The 24220-nt window shown below is 48.1% G+C and overlaps 1 protein-coding gene across 1 annotated transcript in view; it reads left to right on the forward strand.

Annotated features, from left to right (window-relative positions):
• The first annotated feature begins 19398 nt into the window (after nt 1–19398).
• Nucleotides 19399–24220, forward strand: part of LOC144820256 (uncharacterized) — a 47681-nt gene continuing 42859 nt past the window's right edge. Inside the window, exons 1-2 of the mRNA XM_078677846.1 lie at nt 19399–19483; nt 21176–21236. Coding sequence (XP_078533972.1) covers nt 19472–19483; nt 21176–21236 — 73 coding nt within the window. The 5' untranslated portion in view covers nt 19399–19471. The remainder of the gene's footprint in view (nt 19484–21175; nt 21237–24220) is intronic.

Raw genomic sequence — 24220 nt, forward strand, 5'->3', positions numbered from 1 at the left:
AATATATTTAATTTTATTTAATTAATTTAATTTAAATGTAATTTTATTTTATTTATAAAAAATACCCCTTTACCCAAAAACTGAAAACTGACCCTGAACACTAAAAATACCCCTTTACCCCAAAAACCCCAAACTGACCCTGAACCCTAAAAATACCCCTTTACCCCAAAAACCCAAAACTGACCCTGAACCCTAAAAATACCCCTTTACCCAAAAACTGAAAACTGACCCTGAACCCTAAAAATACCCCTTTACCCAAAAACTGAAAACTGACCCTGAACCTTAAAAATAACCCTTTACCCAAAATCCCAAAACTGACCCTGAACCCTAAAAATACCCCTTTACCCCAAAAACCCAAAACTGACCCTGAACCCTAAAAATACCCCTTTACCCAAAAACTGAAAACTGACCCTGAACCCTAAAAATACCCATTTACCCCAAAAACCCAAAACTGACCCTGAACCCTAAAAATACCCCTTTATCCCAAAAACCCAAACTGACCCTGAACCCTAAAAATACCCCTTTACCCAAAAACGCAAAACTGACCCTGAACCCTAAAAATACCCTGTACCCCAAAAACCCAAAACTGACCATGAACCCTAAAAATACCCCTTTACCCAAAAACTGAAAACTGACCCTAAACCCTAAAAATACCCCTTTACCCAAAAACTGAAAACTGACCCTGAACCCTAAAAATACCCCTTAAAAAAAACCAAACATATAACATTTTAAATATAATTATATACTTACCAATACCTACGTTGTAATGGTATGCGTTGTAAAGGTACTTGAGTTGTAAAAACATGCGTTGTAAATACATGCGTTGTAATGGTTTATGCGTTGCAAAAGTTTCGTTGTAATGGTAATGCGTTGCAAAAGTTGCGTTGTAAAGGTTGTTTCCCCACACATCCATTCTGCGAACAGGAGGAGTGTAATGCTCCCCTACAAGTCTGCTTATGCCAACTACAATCCCTCCAAGAGACCTGCCCATTCCCTATTTTGATTCATCTACATACTTACTCCAGTAACTTATAAATTAGCTGATTAGGTAATTTTAAAGGCTTTTTGAACAGCCTAGGTGCCATCTTGAGCTGTTCTTACCATCTATTTCCTTCATACTTATACATTTAACTTGCAACTTGAAAAGCAACCAAAAATATGTTTAAACAATGACGCTGTAGTAGACAGAGAATAGTTGTGTCACAAGCAGGTGATGTTTTAGGGCATGTCATGTCATGTCATGTCAAAGGTTCTTATATAGCGCCTTATCACCGCAAAGTCTCAAGGCGCTACCCTCCAACTCTTACTCCACCCTACAACTCCACCCTACAACTCCACCCTCGAACTCCAACTCCACCCTCCAACTCTTACTCCACCCTCCAACTCCGCTCTACAACTCCAACTCCGCCCTCCAACTCTTACTCCACCCTACAACTCCACCCTCGAACTCCACCCTACAACTCCACCCTCCAACTCCACCCTCCAACTCCAACTCCAACTCCACCCTCCAACTCCACCCTCCAACTCCAACTCCACCCTCCAACTCCACCCTCCAACTCCTCCCTCCAACTCCAACTCCACACTCCAACTCCACCCTCCAATTCCACCCTCCAACTACACCCTCCAACTCCATCCCCACCCTCCAACTCCACCCTCCGACACCAACTCCACCCACAAACTCCACCCTCCAACTCTATCCTCCAACTCCAACTCCACCCTCCAACTCCAACTCCAACTCCACCCGCCAACTCCAACTCCACCCTCCAACTCCAACTGCACCCTTCAACTCCACCCTCCAACTCCACCCTCAAACTCCACCCTCCAACTCCAACTCCACCCTCCAACTCCAACCTCCACCCTCCAAACCACTCTCCACCCTCCAACTCCACCCGCCAATTTCATCCTTCAACTCCACCCTCCAACTCCACCCTCCAACTCCAACTCCACCCTCCAACTCCACCTCCACCCTCCAACTCCGCCCTCCAACTCCAACTCCACCCGCCAACTCCAACTCCACCCTCCAACTCCAACAACACCCTCCAACTCCAACTCCACCTCCAACTCCACCCTCCACATCCACCCTCCAACTCCACCCTCCAACTCCACCCTCCAACTCCAACTCCAGCTCCAACCTCCAACTCCACCCTCCACCCTTTAACTCCACCCTCCAACTCCACCCTCCAACTCCAACTCCACCCTCCAACTCTACCCTCCAACTCCACCCTCCAACTCCATCCTCCAACTCCAACTCCACCCTCCAACTCCAAACCTACAACTACAACTGCACCCTCCAACTCCAATTTCACCCTCCAAATCCACCCTTCAACTCCAACTCCACCCTCTAACTCCACCCACCAACTCCACCCTCCAACTCCAACTCCACCCTCAAACTCCACCCTTCAACTCCACCCTCAAACTCCACCCTCCAACTCCACCCACCAAATCCAACTCCACCCTCCAACTCCACTCTCAAACTCCACACTCCAACTCCAACTCCACCCTCCAACTCCACCCACCAACTCCAACTCCACCTTCCAACTCCAACTCCACCCTCCAACTCCACCTCCACCCTCCAAGTCCACCCTCCAACCTCAACTCCACCCTCCAACTCCAACTCTACCCTCCACCCTTTAATTCCATCCTCCAACTCCACCCTCCAACTCCAACTCCACCTTCCAACTCCACCCTCCAACTCTACCCTCCCACTCCACCCTCCAACTCCACCCTCCAACTCCAACTCCACCCTCCAACTCAACTCCACCCTCCAACTCCAACTCCACCCTCCAACTCCACCCTCCAACTCCAACTCCACCCTCCAACTTCACCCTCCAACTCCACCCTCCAACTCCAACTCCACCCTCCAAATCCAACTCCACCATCCACCCTTCCACTCCACCCTCCAATTACAACCTCCAACTCCACCCTCCACCTCCACCCTCCAACTCCAACTCCACCCTCTAATTCCACCCTCCAACTCCAACTCCACCCTCCAACTCCACACTCCAACCTCAACTACACAACCCAACTCCACCCTCCAACTCCACCCTCCAACTCCAACTCCACCCTCCACCGTTCAACTCCACCCTCCAACTCTACCCTCCTACTCCAAATCGACCCTCCAACTCCACCCTCCAACTCCAACTCCACCCTCAACTCCAACTCCACCCTCCAACTCCACCCCCAACTCCACCCTCCAACTCTACCCCCAACTCCACCCTCCAACTCCACCCTCCTACTCCTACTCCAACTCCACCCTCCAACTCCACTCTCCAACTCCGCCCTCCAACCTCAACTCCACCCTCCAGCTCCAACCTCAAACTCCAACTCTACCCTCCAACTCCAACTCCACCCTCCAACTCCACCCTCCAACTCCACCCTCCAACTCCACCCTCCAAATCCACCCTCCAACTCCACCCTCCAACTCCACCCTCCATCACTCAGGAACACCACCACATCCCTCAGGGACACCACCACATCACTCAGGGGCACCACCACATCACTCAAGGGCACCACCACATCACTGAGGAACACCACCACATCACTCAGGGACACCACCACATCACTTGGGGACACCACCACATCACTCGGGGACACCACCACATCACTCTAATACACCGACACTTCACTCAGCCCAACCACATCATCACTCAGCACCACAACAGCACTGTCCTTGCTTGCTACCAACAAGCATTGCCATAGCCAATAGGACCCTCCAACTCCAACTGCACCCTCCAACTCCAACTCCACCCTCCAACTCCAACTCCACCCTCCAAATCCACCCTCCAACTCCACCCTCCATCTCCAACTCCACCCTCCAACTCCACCCTCCAACTTCAACTCATTGAACTCTCACAATACGTCTGTCCTCACATCCAGTTCAAAGATATACACACACACACACACACATAATCTATTACAGGGGCACTGGCTGGCCTGCACTCATAAAATATCACTGTCACCCACACATCCGGATGTATGACGTTACAACGCATACTTTTACAACGCATACCATTACAACGAAATTTTTACAACGCAAAAACTTTTACAACGCATACCTTTACAACGCAAGATTTTACAACGCATATACCTTTACAACGCATACCATTACAACGTAAGTATTGGTAAGTATATATTAATTTTTTTTATTTAAATTAATTAAAAATATTGTAATATAATTTAAATATATTTAATTTTATTTAATTAATTTAATTTAAATGTAATTTTATTTTATTTATAAAAAATACCCCTTTACCCAAAAACTGAAAACTGACCCTGAACACTAAAAATACCCCTTTACCCCAAAAACCCCAAACTGACCCTGAACCCTAAAAATACCCCTTTACCCCAAAAACCCAAAACTGACCCTGAACCCTAAAAATACCCCTTTACCCAAAAACTGAAAACTGACCCTGAACCCTAAAAATACCCCTTTACCCAAAAACTGAAAACTGACCCTGAACCTTAAAAATAACCCTTTACCCAAAATCCCAAAACTGACCCTGAACCCTAAAAATACCCCTTTACCCCAAAAACCCAAAACTGACCCTGAACCCTAAAAATACCCCTTTACCCAAAAACTGAAAACTGACCCTGAACCCTAAAAATACCCATTTACCCCAAAAACCCAAAACTGACCCTGAACCCTAAAAATACCCCTTTATCCCAAAAACCCAAACTGACCCTGAACCCTAAAAATACCCCTTTACCCAAAAACGCAAAACTGACCCTGAACCCTAAAAATACCCCTGTACCCCAAAAACCCAAAACTGACCATGAACCCTAAAAATACCCCTTTACCCAAAAACTGAATACTGACCCTAAACCCTAAAAATACCCCTTTACCCAAAAACTGAAAACTGACCCTGAACCCTAAAAATACCCCTTAAAAAACCCAAACATATAACATTTTAAATATAATTATATACTTACCAATACTTACGTTGTAATGGTATGCGTTGTAAAGGTACTTGAGTTGTAAAAACATGCGTTGTAAATACATGCGTTGTAATGGTTTATGCGTTGTAAAAGTTTCGTTGTAATGGTAATGCGTTGTAAAAGTTGCGTTGTAAAGGTTGTTTCCCCACACATCCATTCTGCGAACAGGAGGAGTGTAATGCTCCCCTACAAGTCTGCTTATGCCAACTACAATCCCTCCAAGAGACCTGCCCATTCCCTATTTTGATTCATCTACATACTTACTCCAGTAACTTATAAATTAGCTGATTAGGTAATTTTAAAGGCTTTTTGAACAGCCTAGGTGCCATCTTGAGCTGTTCTTACCATCTATTTCCTTCATACTTATACATTTAACTTGCAACTTGAAAAGCAACCAAAAATATGTTTAAACAATGACGCTGTAGTAGACAGAGAATAGTTGTGTCACAAGCAGGTGATGTTTTAGGGCATGTCATGTCATGTCATGTCAAAGGTTCTTATATAGCGCCTTATCACCGCAAGGTCTCAAGGCGCTACCCTCCAACTCTTACTCCTCCCTACAACTCCACCCTACAACTCCACCCTCGAACTCCAACTCCACCCTCCAACTCTTACTCCACCCTCCAACTCCGCTCTACAACTCCAACTCCGCCCTCCAACTCTTACTCCACCCTACAACTCCACCCTCGAACTCCACCCTACAACTCCACCCTCCAACTCCACCCTCCAACTCCAACTCCAACTCCACCCTCCAACTCCACCCTCCAACTCCAACTCCACCCTCCAACTCCACCCTCCAACTCCTCCCTCCAACTCCAACTCCACACTCCAACTCCACCCTCCAATTCCACCCTCCAACTACACCCTCCAACTCCATCCCCACCCTCCAACTCCACCCTCCGACACCAACTCCACCCACAAACTCCACCCTCCAACTCTACCCTCCAACTCCAACTCCACCCTCCAACTCCAACTCCACCCGCCAACTCCAACTCCACCCTCCAACTCCAACTGCACCCTTCAACTCCACCCTCCAACTCCACCCTCAAACTCCACCCTCCAACTCCAACTCCACCCTCCAACTCCAACCTCCACCCTCCAAACCACTCTCCACCCTCCAACTCCACCCGCCAATTTCATCCTTCAACTCCACCCTCCAACTCCACCCTCCAACTCCAACTCCACCCTCCAACTCCACCTCCACCCTCCAACTCCGCCCTCCAACTCCAACTCCACCCGCCAACTCCAACTCCACCCTCCAACTCCAACAACACCCTCCAACTCCAACTCCACCTCCAACTCCACCCTCCACATCCACCCTCCAACTCCACCCTCCAACTCCACCCTCCAACTCCAACTCCAGCTCCAACCTCCAACTCCACCCTCCACCCTTTAACTCCACCCTCCAACTCCACCCTCCAACTCCAACTCCACCCTCCAACTCTACCCTCCAACTCCACCCTCCAACTCCATCCTCCAACTCCAACTCCACCCTCCAACTCCAAACCTACAACTACAACTGCACCCGCCAACTCCAATTTCACCCTCCAAATCCACCCTTCAACTCCAACTCCACCCTCTAACTCCACCCACCAACTCCACCCTCCAACTCCAACTCCACCCTCAAACTCCACCCTTCAACTCCACCCTCAAACTCCACCCTCCAACTCCACCCACCAAATCCAACTCCACCCTCCAACTCCACTCTCAAACTCCACACTCCAACTCCAACTCCACCCTCCAACTCCACCCACCAACTCCAACTCCACCTTCCAACTCCAACTCCACCCTCCAACTCCACCTCCACCCTCCAAGTCCACCCTCCAACCTCAACTCCACCCTCCAACTCCAACTCTACCCTCCACCCTTTAATTCCATCCTCCAACTCCACCCTCCAACTCCAACTCCACCTTCCAACTCCACCCTCCAACTCTACCCTCCGACTCCACCCTCCAACTCCACCCTCCAACTCCAACTCCACCCTCCAACTCAACTCCACCCTCCAACTCCAACTCCACCCTCCAACTCCACCCTCCAACTCCAACTCCACCCTCCAACTTCACCCTCCAACTCCACCCTCCAACTCCAACTCCACCCTCCAAATCCAACTCCACCATCCACCCTTCCACTCCACCCTCCAATTCCAACCTCCAACTCCACCCTCCACCTCCACCCTCCAACTCCAACTCCACCCTCTAACTCCACCCTCCAACTCCAACTCCACCCTCCAACTCCACCCTCCAACTCCACACTCCAACCTCAACTACACAACCCAACTCCACCCTCCAACTCCACCCTCCAACTCCAACTCCACCCTCCACCGTTCAACTCCACCCTCCAACTCTACCCTCCTACTCCAAATCGACCCTCCAACTCCACCCTCCAACTCCAACTCCACCCTCAACTCCAACTCCACCCTCCAACTCCACCCCCAACTCCACCCTCCAACTCTACCCCCAACTCCACCCTCCAACTCCACCCTCCTACTACTACTCCAACTCCACCCTCCAACTCCACTCTCCAACTCCACTCTCCAACTCCGCCCTCCAACCTCAACTCCACCCTCCAGCTCCAACCTCAAACTCCAACTACAACTACACCCTCCAATTCCAACACCACCCTCCAACTCCAACTCCACCCTCCAACTCCAAAACTCCAACTCCACCCTCCATCTCCACCCTCCAACTCCAACTCCAACTCCACCCTCCAACTCCACCCTCCAACTCCAACTCCACCCTCCAACTCCAACTCTATCCTCCAACTCCAACTCCACCCTCTAACTTCAACTCCACCCTCCAACTTCACACTTCAACTCCAACTCCACCCTCCAACTCTACCCTCCAACTCCACCCTCCAACTCCAACTCCACCCTCCAACTCCGACCTCCAACTCCAACTCCACCCTCCAACTCCACCCTCCAACTCCACCCTCCAACTCCACCCTCCAATTCCAACTCCACCCTCCAACTCTAACTCCACCCCCCAACTCCACCCTCCAACTCCAACTCCACCCTCCAACTCCACCCTCCAACTCCACCCTCCAACTCAAACTCCACCCTCCAACTCCACCCTCCAACTCTACCCTCCAACTCTACCCTCCAATTCCATCCGCCAACTCCAACTCCACCCTCCAACTGCACCCTTCAACTCCACATTCCAACTCCACCCTCCAACTCCACCCTCCAACTACACCCTCCAACTCCAACTCCACCCTCCAACTCCAACCTCCACCCTCCAACCCACCCTCCACCCTCCAACTCCACCCTTCAACTCCACCCTCAAAATCCAACTCCACCCTCCAACTCCACGCTCCAACTCCAACTCCACCCTCCAACTCCAATCTCCAACTCCAACTCCACCCTCCAACTCCAACTCCACCCTCCAACTCCGCCCTACAACTCCACCTCCACCCTCCAACTCTACCCTCCAACCTCAACTCCACCCTCTAACTCCACCCTCCAACTCCAACCCCACCCTCCAACTCCACCCTCAAATCCTCCCTCCACCTCCAACTCCACCCTCCACCATTCAACTCCACCCTCCAACTCCAACCTCCAACTCCACCCTCCAACTCTAACTCCACCCTCCAACTCCAACCTCCAACTCCACCCTCCAACTCCAACTTCACACTCCAACTCCACCCTCCAACTCCAACTCCACCCTCCAACTCCAACTCCACCATCCACCCTTCAACTCCACCCTCTAATTCCACCCTCCAACTCCAACTCTACCCTCCAACTCCAACTCCACCCTCCAACTCCACCCTCCAACTCCACCCTCCAACTCCACCCTCCAAATCCACCCTCCAACTCCACCCTCCAACTCCACCCTCCATCACTCAGGAACACCACCACATCCCTCAGGGACACCACCACATCACTCAGGGGCACCACCACATCACTCAAGGGCACCACCACATCACTGAGGAACACCACCACATCACTCAGGGACACCACCACATCACTCGGGGACACCACCACATCACTCGGGGACACCACCACATCACTCGGGGACACCACCACATCACTCTAATACACCGACACTTCACTCAGCCCAACCACATCATCACTCAGCACCGCAACAGCACTGTCCTTGCTTGCTACCAACAAGCATTGCCATAGCCAATAGGACCCTCCAACTCCAACTGCACCCTCCAACTCCAACTCCACCCTCCAACTCCAACTCCAACTCCAACTCCACCCTCCAAATCCACCCTCCAACTCCACCCTCCATCTCCAACTCCACCCTCCAACTCCACCCTCCAACTTCAACTCATTGAACTCTCACAATAAGTCTGTCCTCACATCCAGTTCAAAGATATACACACACATAATCTATTACAGGGGCACTGGCTGTCCTGCACGCATAAAATATCACTGTCACCCACACATCCGGATGTATGACGTTACAACGCATACTTTTACAACGCATACCATTACAACGAAATTTTTACCACGCAAAAACTTTTACAACGCATACCTTTACAACGCAAGATTTTACAACGCATATACCTTTACAACGCATACCATTACAACGTAAGTATTGGTAAGTATATATTAATTTTTTTAATTTAAATTAATTAAAAATATTGTAATATAATTTAAATATATTTAATTTTATTTAATTAATTTAATTTAAATGTAATTTTATTTTATTTATAAAAAATACCCCTGTACCCCAAAAACCCAAAACTGACCCTGAACCCTAAAAATACCCCTTTACCAAAAACTGAAAACTGACCCTGAACACTAAAAATACCCCTTTACCCCAAAAACCCAAAACTGACCCTGAACCCTAAAAATACCCCTTTACCCCAAAAACCCAAAACTGACCCTGAACCCTAAAAATACCCCTTTACCCAAAAACTGAAAACTGACCCTAAACACTAAAAATACCCCTTTACCCAAAAACTGAAAACTGACCCTGAACCCTAAAAATACCCCTTAAAAAAACCCAAACATATAACATTTTAAATATAATTATATACTTACCAATACTTACGTTGTAATGGTATGCGTTGTAAAGGTACTTGCGTTGTAAAAACATGCGTTGTAAATACATGCGTTGTAATGGTTTATGCGTTGTAAAACTTTCGTTGTAATGGTAATGCGTTGTAAAAGTTGCGTTGTAAAGGTTGTTTCCCCACACATCCATTCTGCGAACAGGAGGAGTGTAATGCTCCCCTACAAGTCTGCTTATGCCAACTACAATCCCTCCAAGAGACCTGCCCATTCCCTATTTTGATTCATCTACATACTTACTCCAGTAACTTATAAATTAGCTGATTAGGTAATTTTAAAGGCTTTTTGAACAGCCTAGGTGCCATCTTGAGCTGTTCTTACCATCTATTTCCTTCATACTTATACATTTAACTTGCAACTTGAAAAGCAACCAAAAATATGTTTAAACAATGACGCTGTAGTAGACAGAGAATAGTTGTGTCACAAGCAGGTGATGTTTTAGGGCATGTCATGTCATGTCATGTCAAAGGTTCTTATATAGCGCCTTATCACCGCAAGGTCTCAAGGCGCTACCCTCCAACTCTTACTCCACCCTACAACTCCACCCTACAACTCCACCCTCGAACTCCAACTCCACCCTCCAACTCTTACTCCACCCTCCAACTCCGCTCTACAACTCCAACTCCGCCCTCCAACTCTTACTCCACCCTACAACTCCACCCTCGAACTCCACCCTACAACTCCACCCTCCAACTCCACCCTCCAACTCCAACTCCAACTCCACCCTCCAACTCCACCCTCCAACTCCAACTCCACCCTCCAACTCCACCCTCCAACTCCTCCCTCCAACTCCAACTCCACACTCCAACTCCACCCTCCAATTCCACCCTCCAACTACACCCTCCAACTCCATCCCCACCCTCCAACTCCACCCTCCGACACCAACTCCACCCACAAACTCCACCCTCCAACTCTACCCTCCAACTCCAACTCCACCCTCCAACTCCAACTCCAACTCCACCCGCCAACTCCAACTCCACCCTCCAACTCCAACTGCACCCTTCAACTCCACCCTCCAACTCCACCCTCAAACTCCACCCTCCAACTCCAACTCCACCCTCCAACTCCAACCTCCACCCTCCAAACCACTCTCCACCCTCCAACTCCACCCGCCAATTTCATCCTTCAACTCCACCCTCCAACTCCACCCTCCAACTCCAACTCCACCCTCCAACTCCACCTCCACCCTCCAACTCCGCCCTCCAACTCCAACTCCACCCGCCAACTCCAACTCCACCCTCCAACTCCAACAACACAATCCAACTCCAACTCCACCTCCAACTCCACCCTCCACATCCACCCTCCAACTCCACCCTCCAACTCCACCCTCCAACTCCAACTCCAGCTCCAACCTCCAACTCCACCCTCCAGCCTTTAACTCCACCCTCCAACTCCACCCTCCAACTCCAACTCCACCCTCCAACTCTACCCTCCAACTCCACCCTCCAACTCCATCCTCCAACTCCAACTCCACCCTCCAACTCCAAACCTACAACTACAACTGCACCCTCCAACTCCAATTTCACCCTCCAAATCCACCCTTCAACTCCAACTCCACCCTCTAACTCCACCCACCAACTCCACCCTCCAACTCCAACTCCACCCTCAAACTCCACCCTTCAACTCCACTCTCAAACTCCACCCTCCAACTCCACCCACCAAATCCAACTCCACCCTCCAACTCCACTCTCAAACTCCACACTCCAACTCCAACTCCACCCTCCAACTCCACCCACCAACTCCAACTCCACCTTCCAACTCCAACTCCACCCTCCAACTCCACCTCCACCCTCCAAGTCCACCCTCCAACCTCAACTCCACCCTCCAACTCCAACTCTACCCTCCACCCTTTAATTCCATCCTCCAACTCCACCCTCCAACTCCAACTCCACCTTCCAACTCCACCCTCCAACTCTACCCTCCCACTCCACCCTCCAACTCCACCCTCCAACTCCAACTCCACACTCCAACTCAACTCCACCCTCCAACTCCAACTCCACCCTCCAACTCCACCCTCCAACTCCAACTCCACCCTCCAACTTCACCCTCCAACTCCACCCTCCAACTCCAACTCCACCCTCCAAATCCAACTCCACCATCCACCCTTCCACTCCACCCTCCAATTACAACCTCCAACTCCACCCTCCACCTCCACCCTCCAACTCCAACTCCACCCTCTAATTCCACCCTCCAACTCCAACTCCACCCTCCAACTCCACCCTCCAACTCCACACTCCAACCTCAACTACACAACCCAACTCCACCCTCCAACTCCACCCTCCAACTCCAACTCCACCCTCCACCGTTCAACTCCACCATCCAACTCTACCCTCCTACTCCAAATCGACCCTCCAACTCCACCCTCCAACTCCAACTCCACCCTCAACTCCAACTCCACCCTCCAACTCCACCCCCAACTCCACCCTCCAACTCTACCCCCAACTCCACCCTCCAACTCCACCCTCCTACTCCTACTCCAACTCCACCCTCCAACTCCACTCTCCAACTCCACTCTCCAACTCCGCCCTCCAACCTCAACTCCACCCTCCAGCTCCACCCTCAAACTCCAACTCTACCCTCCAACTCCAACTCCACCCTCCAACTCCACCCTCCAACTCCACCCTCCAACTCCACCCTCCAAATCCACCCTCCAACTCCACCCTCCAACTCCACCCTCCATCACTCAGGAACACCACCACATCCCTCAGGGACACCACCACATCACTCAGGGGCACCACCACATCACTCAAGGGCACCACCACATCACTGAGGAACACCACCACATCACTCAGGGACACCACCACATCACTTGGGGACACCACCACATCACTCGGGGACACCACCACATCACTCTAATACACCGACACTTCACTCAGCCCAACCACATCATCACTCAGCACCACAACAGCACTGTCCTTGCTTGCTACCAACAAGCATTGCCATAGCCAATAGGACCCTCCAACTCCAACTGCACCCTCCAACTCCAACTCCACCCTCCAACTCCAACTCCACCCTCCAAATCCACCCTCCAACTCCACCCTCCATCTCCAACTCCACCCTCCAACTCCACCCTCCAACTTCAACTCATTGAACTCTCACAATACGTCTGTCCTCACATCCAGTTCAAAGATATACACACACACACACACACATAATCTATTACAGGGGCACTGGCTGGCCTGCACTCATAAAATATCACTGTCACCCACACATCCGGATGTATGACGTTACAACGCATACTTTTACAACGCATACCATTACAACGAAATTTTTACAACGCAAAAACTTTTACAACGCATACCTTTACAACGCAAGATTTTACAACGCATATACCTTTACAACGCATACCATTACAACGTAAGTATTGGTAAGTATATATTAATTTTTTTTATTTAAATTAATTAAAAATATTGTAATATAATTTAAATATATTTAATTTTATTTAATTAATTTAATTTAAATGTAATTTTATTTTATTTATAAAAAATACCCCTTTACCCAAAAACTGAAAACTGACCCTGAACACTAAAAATACCCCTTTACCCCAAAAACCCCAAACTGACCCTGAACCCTAAAAATACCCCTTTACCCCAAAAACCCAAAACTGACCCTGAACCCTAAAAATACCCCTTTACCCAAAAACTGAAAACTGACCCTGAACCTTAAAAATAACCCTTTACCCAAAATCCCAAAACTGACCCTGAACCCTAAAAATACCCCTTTACACCAAAAACCCAAAACTGACCCTGAACCCTAAAAATACCCCTTTACCCAAAAACTGAAAACTGACCCTGAACCCTAAAAATACCCATTTACCCCAAAAACCCAAAACTGACCCTGAACCCTAAAAATACCCCTTTATCCCAAAAACCCAAACTGACCCTGAACCCTAAAAATACCCCTTTACCCAAAAACGCAAAACTGACCCTGAACCCTAAAAATACCCCTGTACCCCAAAAACCCAAAACTGACCATGAACCCTAAAAATACCCCTTTACCCAAAAACTGAAAACTGACCCTAAACCCTAAAAATACCCCTTTACCCAAAAACTAAAAACTGACCCTGAACCCTAAAAATACCCCTTAAAAAACCCAAACATATAACATTTTAAATATAATTATATACTTACCAATACTTACGTTGTAATGGTATGCGTTGTAAAGGTACTTGAGTTGTAAAAACATGCGTTGTAAATACATGCGTTGTAATGGTTTATGCGTTGTAAAAGTTTCGTTGTAATGGTAATGCGTTGTAAAAGTTGCGTTGTAAAGGTTGTTTCCCCACACATCCATTCTGCGAACAGGAGGAGTGTAATGCTCCCCTACAAGTCTGCTTATGCCAACTACAATCCCTCCAAGAGACCTGCCCATTCCCTATTTTGATTCATCTACATACTTACTCCAGTAACTTATAAATTAGCTGATTAGGTAATTTTAAAGGCTTTTTGAACAGCCTAGGTGCCATCTTGAGCTGTTCTTACCATCTATTTCCTTCATACTTATACATTTAACTTGCAACTTGAAAAGCAACCAAAAATATGTTTAAACAATGACGCTGTAGTAGACAGAGAATAGTTGTGTCACAAGCAGGTGATGTTTTAGGGCATGTCATGTCATGTCATGTCAAAGGTTCTTATATAGCGCCTTATCACCGCAAGGTCTCAAGGCGCTACCCTCCAACTCTTACTCCTCCCTACAACTCCACCCTACAACTCCACCCTCGAACTCCAACTCCACCCTCCAACTCTTACTCCACCCTCCAACTCCGCTCTACAACTCCAACTCCGCCCTCCAACTCTTACTCCACCCTACAACTCCACCCTCGAACTCCACCCTACAACTCCACCCTCCAACTCCACCCTCCAACTCCAACTCCAACTCCACCCTCCAACTCCACCCTCCAACTCCAACTCCACCCTCCAACTCCACCCTCCAACTCCTCCCTCCAACTCCAACTCCACACTCCAACTCCACCCTCCAATTCCACCCTCCAACTACACCCTCCAACTCCATCCCCACCCTCCAACTCCACCCTCCGACACCAACTCCACCCACAAACTCCACCCTCCAACTCTACCCTCCAACTCCAACTCCACCCTCCAACTCCAACTCCACCCGCCAACTCCAACTCCACCCTCCAACTCCAACTGCACCCTTCAACTCCACCCTCCAACTCCACCCTCAAACTCCACCCTCCAACTCCAACTCCACCCTCCAACTCCAACCTCCACCCTCCAAACCACTCTCCACCCTCCAACTCCACCCGCCAATTTCATCCTTCAACTCCACCCTCCAACTCCACCCTCCAACTCCAACTCCACCCTCCAACTCCACCTCCACCCTCCAACTCCGACCTCCAACTCCAACTCCACCCGCCAACTTCACCCTCCAACTCCACCCTCCAACTCCAACTCCACCCTCCAAATCCAACTCCACCATCCACCCTTCCACTCCACCCTCCAATTCCAACCTCCAACTCCACCCTCCACCTCCACCCTCCAACTCCAACTCCACCCTCTAACTCCACCCTCCAACTCCAACTCCACCCTCCAACTCCACCCTCCAACTCCACACTCCAACCTCAACTACACAACCCAACTCCACCCTCCAACTCCACCCTCCAACTCCACCCTCCACCGTTCAACTCCACCCTCCAACTCTACCCTCCTACTCCAAATCGACCCTCCAACTCCACCCTCCAACTCCAACTCCAACTCCAACTCCAACTCCACCCTCAACTCCAACTCCACCCTCCAACTCCACCCTCCAACTCTACCCCCAACTCCACCCTCCAACTCCACCCTCCTACTCCTACTCCAACTCCACCCTCCAACTCCACTCTCCAACTCCACTCTCCAACTCCGCCCTCCAACCTCAACTCCACCCTCCAGCTCCACCCTCAAACTCCAACTCTACCCTCCAACTCCAACTCCACCCTCCAACTCCACCCTCCAACTCCACCCTCCAACTCCACCCTCCAAATCCACCCTCCAACTCCACCCTCCAACTCCACCCTCCATCACTCAGGAACACCACCACATCCCTCAGGGACACCACCACATCACTCAGGGGCACCACCACATCACTCAAGGGCACCACCACATCACTGAGGAACACCACCACATCACTCAGGGACACCACCACATCACTTGGGGACACCACCACATCACTCGGGGACACCACCACATCACTCTAATACACCGACACTTCACTCAGCCCAACCACATCATCACTCAGCACCACAACAGCACTGTCCTTGCTTGCTACCAACAAGCATTGCCATAGCCAATAGGACCCTCCAACTCCAACTGCACCCTCCAACTCCAACTCCACCCTCCAACTCCAACTCCACCCTCCAAATCCACCCTCCAACTCCACCCTCCATCTCCAACTCCACCCTCCAACTCCACCCTCCAACTTCAACTCATTGAACTCTCACAATACGTCTGTCCTCACATCCAGTTCAAAGATATACACACACACACACACACATAATCTATTACAGGGGCACTGGCTGGCCTGCACTCATAAAATATCACTGTCACCCACACATCCGGATGTATGACGTTACAACGCATACTTTTACAACGCATACCATTACAACGAAATTTTTACAACGCAAAAACTTTTACAACGCATACCTTTACAACGCAAGATTTTACAACGCATATACCTTTACAACGCATACCATTACAACGTAAGTCTTACTCCACCCTACAACTCCACCCTACAACTCCACCCTCGAACTCCAACTCCACCCTCCAACTCTTACTCCACCCTCCAACTCCGCTCTACAACTCCAACTCCACCCTCCAACTCTTACTCCACCCTACAACTCCACCCTCGAACTCCACCCTACAACTCCACCCTCCAACTCCACCCTCCAACTCCAACTCCAACTCCAACTCCACCCTCCAACTCCACCCTCCAACTCCAACTCCACCCTCCAACTCCACCCTCCAACTCCTCCCTCCAACTCCAACTCCACACTCCAACTCCACCCTCCAATTCCACCCTCCAACTACACCCTCCAACTCCATCCCCACCCTCCAACTCCACCCTCCGACACCAACTCCACCCACAAACTCCACCCTCCAACTCTACCCTCCAACTCCAACTCCACCCTCCAACTCCAACTCCACCCGCCAACTCCAACTCCACCCTCCAACTCCAACTGCACCCTTCAACTCCACCCTCCAACTCCACCCTCAAACTCCACCCTCCAACTCCAACTCTACCCTCCAACTCCAACCTCCACCCTCCAAACCACTCTCCACCCTCCAACTCCACCCGCCAATTTCATCCTTCAACTCCACCCTCCAACTCCACCCTCCAACTCCAACTCCACCCTCCAACTCCACCTCCACCCTCCAACTCCGCCCTCCAACTCCAACTCCACCCGCCAACTCCAACTCCACCCTCCAACTCCAACAACACCCTCCAACTCCAACTCCACCCTCCAACTCCAATTCCACCCTCCAACTCCACCCTCCAACTCCACCCTCCAACTCTACCCTCCAACTCCACCCTCCAACTCCAATTCCACCCTTCAACTCCACCCTCCAACTCCACCCTCCAACTCCAACTCCAACCTCCACCCTCCAACCCACCCTCCACCCTCCAACTCCACCCTCCAATACCACCCTTCAACTCCACCCTCCAACTCCAACTCCACCCTGCAACTCCAACTCAACCCTCCAACTCCAACTCCACCCTCCAAATCCACCCTCCATCACTCAGGAACACCACCACATCACTCAGGGACACCACCACATCACTCAGGGACTCCCACATCACTCGGGGACACCGCCACATCACTCAGGGACACCACCACATCACTCGGGGACACTACCACATCACTCAGGGGCACCACCACATCACTCAGGGAAACCACCACATCACTCAGGAACACCACCACATCATTCAGGGACACCACCACATCACTCGGGGACACCACCACATCACTCAGGGACACCACCACATCACTCTGGGAATACCACCACATCACTCAGGGACACCACCACATCACTCTGGGACACCACCAATTCACTCTGGGACACCACCACATCACTCTAATACACCGCCACTTCACTCAGCCCATCCACATCATCACTCAGCACCACAACAGCACTGTCCTTATGTGCTACCAACAAGCATTGCCATAGCCAATAGGACCCTCTAACTCCAACTGCACCCTCCAACTCCAACTCCACCCTCCAACTCCACCCTCCAACTCCAACTTCACCCTCCAAATCCACCCTCCAACTCCACCCTCCATCTCCAACTCTACCCTCCAACTCCTCCCTCCAACTCCAACTCCACCCTCCAACTCCACCCTCCAACTCCAACTCATTGAACTCTCACAATACGTCTGTCCTCACATCCAGTTCAAAGATATACACACACACACATAATCTATTACAGGGGCACTGGGTGGCCTGCATTCATAACATATCACTGTCACCCACACATCCATTCTGCAAACAGGAGTGTAATGCTCCCCTACAAGTCTCTTATGCCAACTACAATCCCTCCAAGAGACCTGCCCATTCCTTATTTTGATTCATCTACATACCTACTCCAGTAACTTATAAATTAGCTGATTAGTTAATTTTAAAGGCTTTTTGAACAGCCTAGGTGCCATCTTGAGCTGTTCTTACCATCAATTTCCTTCATACTTATACATTTAACTTGCAACTTGAAAAGCAACCAAAAATATGTTTAAACAATAACGCTGTAGTAGACAGAGAATAGTTGTGTCACAAACAGGTGATGTTTTAGGGCATTATTCTCATATAGCAAAATGAAGCTGATTCCATGTAACAAAAGCACTTTGGATAGTTAAAAATCATTTACAAGGTTCCATAGGGCCAACATGTTTCATCTCAAGTCTAGACAATTTTTTAGTAGTCACTTATAGAAAGGGAGTGTTACTTGATGAAAATGTGAATCCCCACAGTTTCTGATATAGGCCAATCCTTTTATGAAAACAGTAACTTAAGGTCTGGGTTTTAGGGATGAGAAGTGAGGAATTCTTTTGTACAGCACATTGCAGTGAAGGTGTTTTCTCATTCTATTTGGCGAAATGATATTAAAATATTTTGGTATTTGGGGATTTAGTATAACAACAGCATAGGTGAGAATCAAGTTTTCTTTTCTCCTCTCGCCTCCCCTGAACTGAACCCTGGATATAGAGATAATGTTCTTTCTTTTATAATCCCTTTTAGACATCAGAAATTATTCATGTTAAAAAATAAGGTCGTAGTTCACAGACCCGTCTTGAATCTCCAGTGTTTATAAAGCATATATTGTATACTGTTTCCTACTATGGGAGGCTATGCCACTAATCTCCGACTTTCACAGCTCATGGAATCCTTTGCTCTAAAATTATTGTGACAACTGAAGTTCTTGACTCAACTCATTACTTTTCTTTCTTGATTCCTAGTTAATTGTCTACAGTCTAGTTGAGTGAGCACCATCAACCACTGTTGAAATTTGAATTTTACTCAATTCAGGATGTCCAACAATGTGAGTTTTGATTTCATGCCTGTAAGTGTAAATGAGGTATTATGCTTAATTGTCATTATCAGGGTTTGAGTTTCTGAAATAGAGATGAGTACTGCTATTTGAGTGAAAATTCACATGTTAAGTCCCGATTCTAAAAGAAGCTGCAGGTGAACAAAGGTAAAACATAAGACATGCAATGTTTTAAAACAGGAGAGGAAACAATATAGTGTCACCTACTAAAAACACAGGGAGTGAGAAGAGTTTTTGTAGTGACCTTTGAACTATGTTTTTGTTTGATGACTGAGAAATGATCGGACCTAAATATATGGGAGCAGATTTACAGTCCCTATGTGCCGCAGTGCATCTAGTTGCATGAGGCACTTGTGGCGTAGCCTGCTGAGTGATATTTACAAGCACAGGTAAAGTCATTCTGCGTGACTTAACCTGTGCTCGTAAGTATCGCCCCAGTTCATGCAACACTTTGCGTGTTAGGGGCAGGACATGGGTGTTGATATGGGTGTTCCCACGCAACACCCATGTCCACTGATGCATTTCCAGATTTACAAGAAATCGTAAATCTGGAAATGTGTCAGAATGTCAGAAGGTGCCCCTTCCTGCACAAGAACAATCTCCCCATGACACAGGCATCTTTGCACCACTGTGCAAGGATGCCTGCGCCAGCGCATGGCAGCTGTTTGTGTGCCAGCGCAAGGGGAAGCAGAGAGATGCAACATACTGTTGAAAATAGGTTGCATCCCTGTGCTTTGAAACTAACGCAGTGCAGCACAGCAAAATGACTTGCTTCATCGCGCTGCGTTAGTTTCTTTTAGATCTTCCCCGCGGTTTCTTCCCAACTTACAATGTTAGTTTAAAAGTTTGGGAGGATAAGTAGTGAGCAAATTATAGTGCCTACTTTAAAGTTTTCACTTTCATGAAAAGAGTTGTCATTTGAGATGTTTTCAGTTTTGTTGACAATCAATTTAGTTTCTTTAAAAAAAAAGTATGGTTGTGATCTCTTTCCCATAGTTGTACAAACATCATGTTTAGAGCTCGCTCCACTACAGGCCTTCAATGTGAAGTGAAAGAGTTACACTTGGTGAAACAATTTACTTCCCCTTCAAGGCAGGAGTGAGATATAGGGCAGCTCACCGAGGAGACTCATAGAACGTGAAACAACACCGAATCAACCCCAGCCCACAAAACCACTCCTGACCCACCCACCAGCCAACAAACCAACCCGACCCACCCCCTCCAGCCGGCCAAACAAAATCTGACTCACCCCCAGCCTATAAAACTACCCCAAACCCACCAGCCTACTAAACTACAACAAAACAACCCCCAGCCCAAAACTACACCCAGCACAAATAAACTCACTGCTTCCTGCAAGGTCTTCTTGCTTCTGTCCGTAGCAGGCAGCAGTTAGTATGCATATTGCCTTTACCACACATATGCGTGCTTAGGGCATATGTGTGGTTAATGCATGTGCTGTAGATCTAGCGGAGTTGGAACACTCATGGTTTAGTCCACAGTGTTCCGACTGTTCCCCGACCATGGCATTTGAATATAGCGGATTCCCTTCAGTAGTTAGCTACTACATTTCAACGAGAAAATGGCTGAGCGGCACAGGGTGTAACATTGTATATCAATATGATGAAATGGTTAAATCTGGTTTTAGAGAGAAAGATCAAATGATTCTTTCTGTTTCTCTTGTAGTTCCGCATGCGAGGCCGCCTGAGGGCAGTAATCTGCTGCTGCAGACCAGTCCCTGAGGGAGGTAAGTGATCGAAAGCAAAACCCCTCATTACCTCATGCCACTAGACATAAATGTACTCTGAGGGGCAGATTTACAAGCCCCTTGACACACCGGTTCATCATTTTTTGTGTTGTACCGGTGGTGCATGGTAACGCTCCATATTTACAAGGACAGGAAAAGCCACCCTGTGTGACTTTGCTTGTCCTTGTAAATATGACCCCTTTACACGCAGCACTTTGCATGAAAGGGACTTTCAATGGGTGTTGCTGTGGGTGTTCACACGCAGCACCCATGGAACCAGACACATTTTCAGATTCACAAGGAATCATAAATCTGGAAATGAGTGTGAATTCTATGCCTCCCCAGCGGAGGCGGAGGGAGGCGCAACAAGGAGAAATTTATTAATTTCTCCTCGTTTTCTTTTCCTCTTTCTATGTGTGCTGCATTTTGCAGCACACATAGAAAGAGGAAATCACCTCTAAGGATTGTTTATGTACAGGAAGGGTTCCCTTCCGGCACATCAACAATCATTGAAACAATGCAGTTTTTCAACTTCTATGGGTGCTAATGCAGCACACATAGAAGTTGAAAAACGGCATTTCAGATTGTTTTTGTGCAGGAAGGGAACCCTTCCTGAACAAAAACAATCTCCCCACGACGCACGGCTCACGGCAGCAGTTTGTACGCCAGCGCAGAGGGAAGCACTGAGATGCGACATATTGTTGTAAATATGTTGCATCCCTGTGCTTTGAAAGTGACTCAATGTGGCTTGCATTAGGCACTGAGGGGCATATTATCAAGGACCGGTGTTGAAATTATTGCCATTTTATCGGCAGGAAACTGCCGATAAAACGGTGATAATGGGCTTTATAATACGCCCCTATTAATTCCCATAGAAGCCTATGTTAATACCAGAACATGGGCTTCTATGGGAATTAACAAGGACGTATTATCAAGCCCATTATCGCCGTTTTATTGGCAGTTTCCTGACGATAAAACTGCGATAATTTTATCACCGGTCCTTGATAATATGCCCCTGGGTCACTTTCTTGTAAATCTGCCCCTGAGTTTTCCCCTTTCTGTGAGTTCTTTGATTGTTTATAGTTTTAATGAAATGAAGGGATGCATTTCTGTAAAAAGTAAATTTTCAGCACAGAACACACTGTACTTGAAGCTATTATGTAATAATATAGTACGTGAAATGCAGGTGAATCAACCCCTAAATATTCAAGTACATGCGGCTATGGAGGCAGCAGTCACTCAATGTTACAATGTATGGCGCCGGCATTGATCATTTAGTATTTCATTTTTGAGCGTGTTGGGCCACAGTCATTGTGGTGGGAGGTACTGGCTGTGTTTCAAATCCTGGCACCACCTCGGCAGAATGGTCTTTCAACAACCAAACACAGCACTGACAAATTATTGGAGCCTTATGGCATGTGTGTGGTAGGCTTGGAGGCCACTGGATCACCAGGCAAGATGGTCAAAGACGTTTTAAGGCATAGGCAAATTAGGCAATTGCCCAGGGCCCCCACCTTCCAAGAGGCACCATGGGAAAGTTGACTTTCTCACTATTTGATCTTTGACTACTCTGTTTCTCTGTTAAAACTCTCTACCTCATGCCACTACTGACTCTTTTGAGTCATTTTAAGGACTTTTGGGATCCCTGTCAGGACATATTTAATATGTTATTGTGTGCTCCCGTTATAGTGTGACATATGATTTAGTATTGTTTGGCATCAAGCAGGATTGAAATAGTAGGAAATGGGTAATACATTTCACATTTGTACTGTACAGATGCCCTCAAATTATGTCTTACCTAGGGCCCCCCAAATCCTTATGAGGACAATAAAGATGATCAAGTGTAGTGTGGGCTGTGAAAATGTGCAGCCAAATGCTGCTGGTGGCCGCAGAGCTACGTTAGACGGCAGGTGTCTTTGGAAGTACCTGGCTCACAGAGACCGAGGGACAGTGTATGCTGATGGCAAAAGGAGAAGCCTGGGCTCGCTCACAAATGGAATCTTTGTTCAGTACGGGCACATTTTTACAGAACTCCTAGGCTGTGGATAGGAGGTACCCCAGAAATATAAAGCAAAATGAACAGTTGTAGGCTGGGCCACCAAAAATGCTGACATTTTAGAACTTTCATAGATGTGGCAAATAGCTTCAGAAGTTATTGTCCAAAACAGTGACCTGGAGAAAATACATTCCAATGGGGAGCATAGGAGCAGGAACACAACCTGTAAGCCTAACTAACAAAATGCAGTGATTTGCTACATGGGCAAATTAAAAGAGCCTGCCATAGCAGTTCCTTCTAAATCTATATATATTAATCTCTTATATTTGATACAAAAGTCACAAACAGCTGCACCATTCCTGGGTAAAAAAAAACTTATCATAAATTCACACGTATAGTCATATAACATGAACAATTGTTCAGCTGTATCTGAAGTCTAACATAGATGAGTTGAATTGGCCATGCATGGTCCTCCATCACCCATCCTGACTCAAATATTCACATTTTGCAAACAGAGAATGGCAGGCAACAACTATACAATTGGGGGAATAGGGAGACCCAAGTTGGAGGGCCTTTTTCACCAGGAGCATTACAGGACTGGCAGTGAAACGTGTAGTTACCGAGTTTCAGGACATTTTTGTATCCATCTTTAAACTGATTAGTTTTCAAGCAAACATGGCTTTTAAACTCTAGTAGATTAATAAGTTATGTTATGTTAGTTTATATTATGTTATTATATTGTATTTAAGGTTATAATTTCAATCAGCAGCAACTTGGGGCATGAAGGGAGGACAGTCTGAGGAGCCACTTTCTTCAGTTTGTGCAGACATATGGGATTCTGTAATCGAAATTGACATTCAATCTAGAGATACTTGTGCCCTCAAACTAACCCTAATTTCTGACCAAAGGCTCTCTGTGATTTGCAAATGCCATTGGTGTCCTTTTGGATAGGTTAGAGAGCTCCTGGATATGCTGTCTTGTATGCCGT

Source organism: Lissotriton helveticus, chromosome 2_1 (genome assembly GCF_964261635.1).
Source record: "Lissotriton helveticus chromosome 2_1, aLisHel1.1, whole genome shotgun sequence".
In the NCBI taxonomy this organism is placed as follows: domain Eukaryota; kingdom Metazoa; phylum Chordata; class Amphibia; order Caudata; family Salamandridae; genus Lissotriton; species Lissotriton helveticus.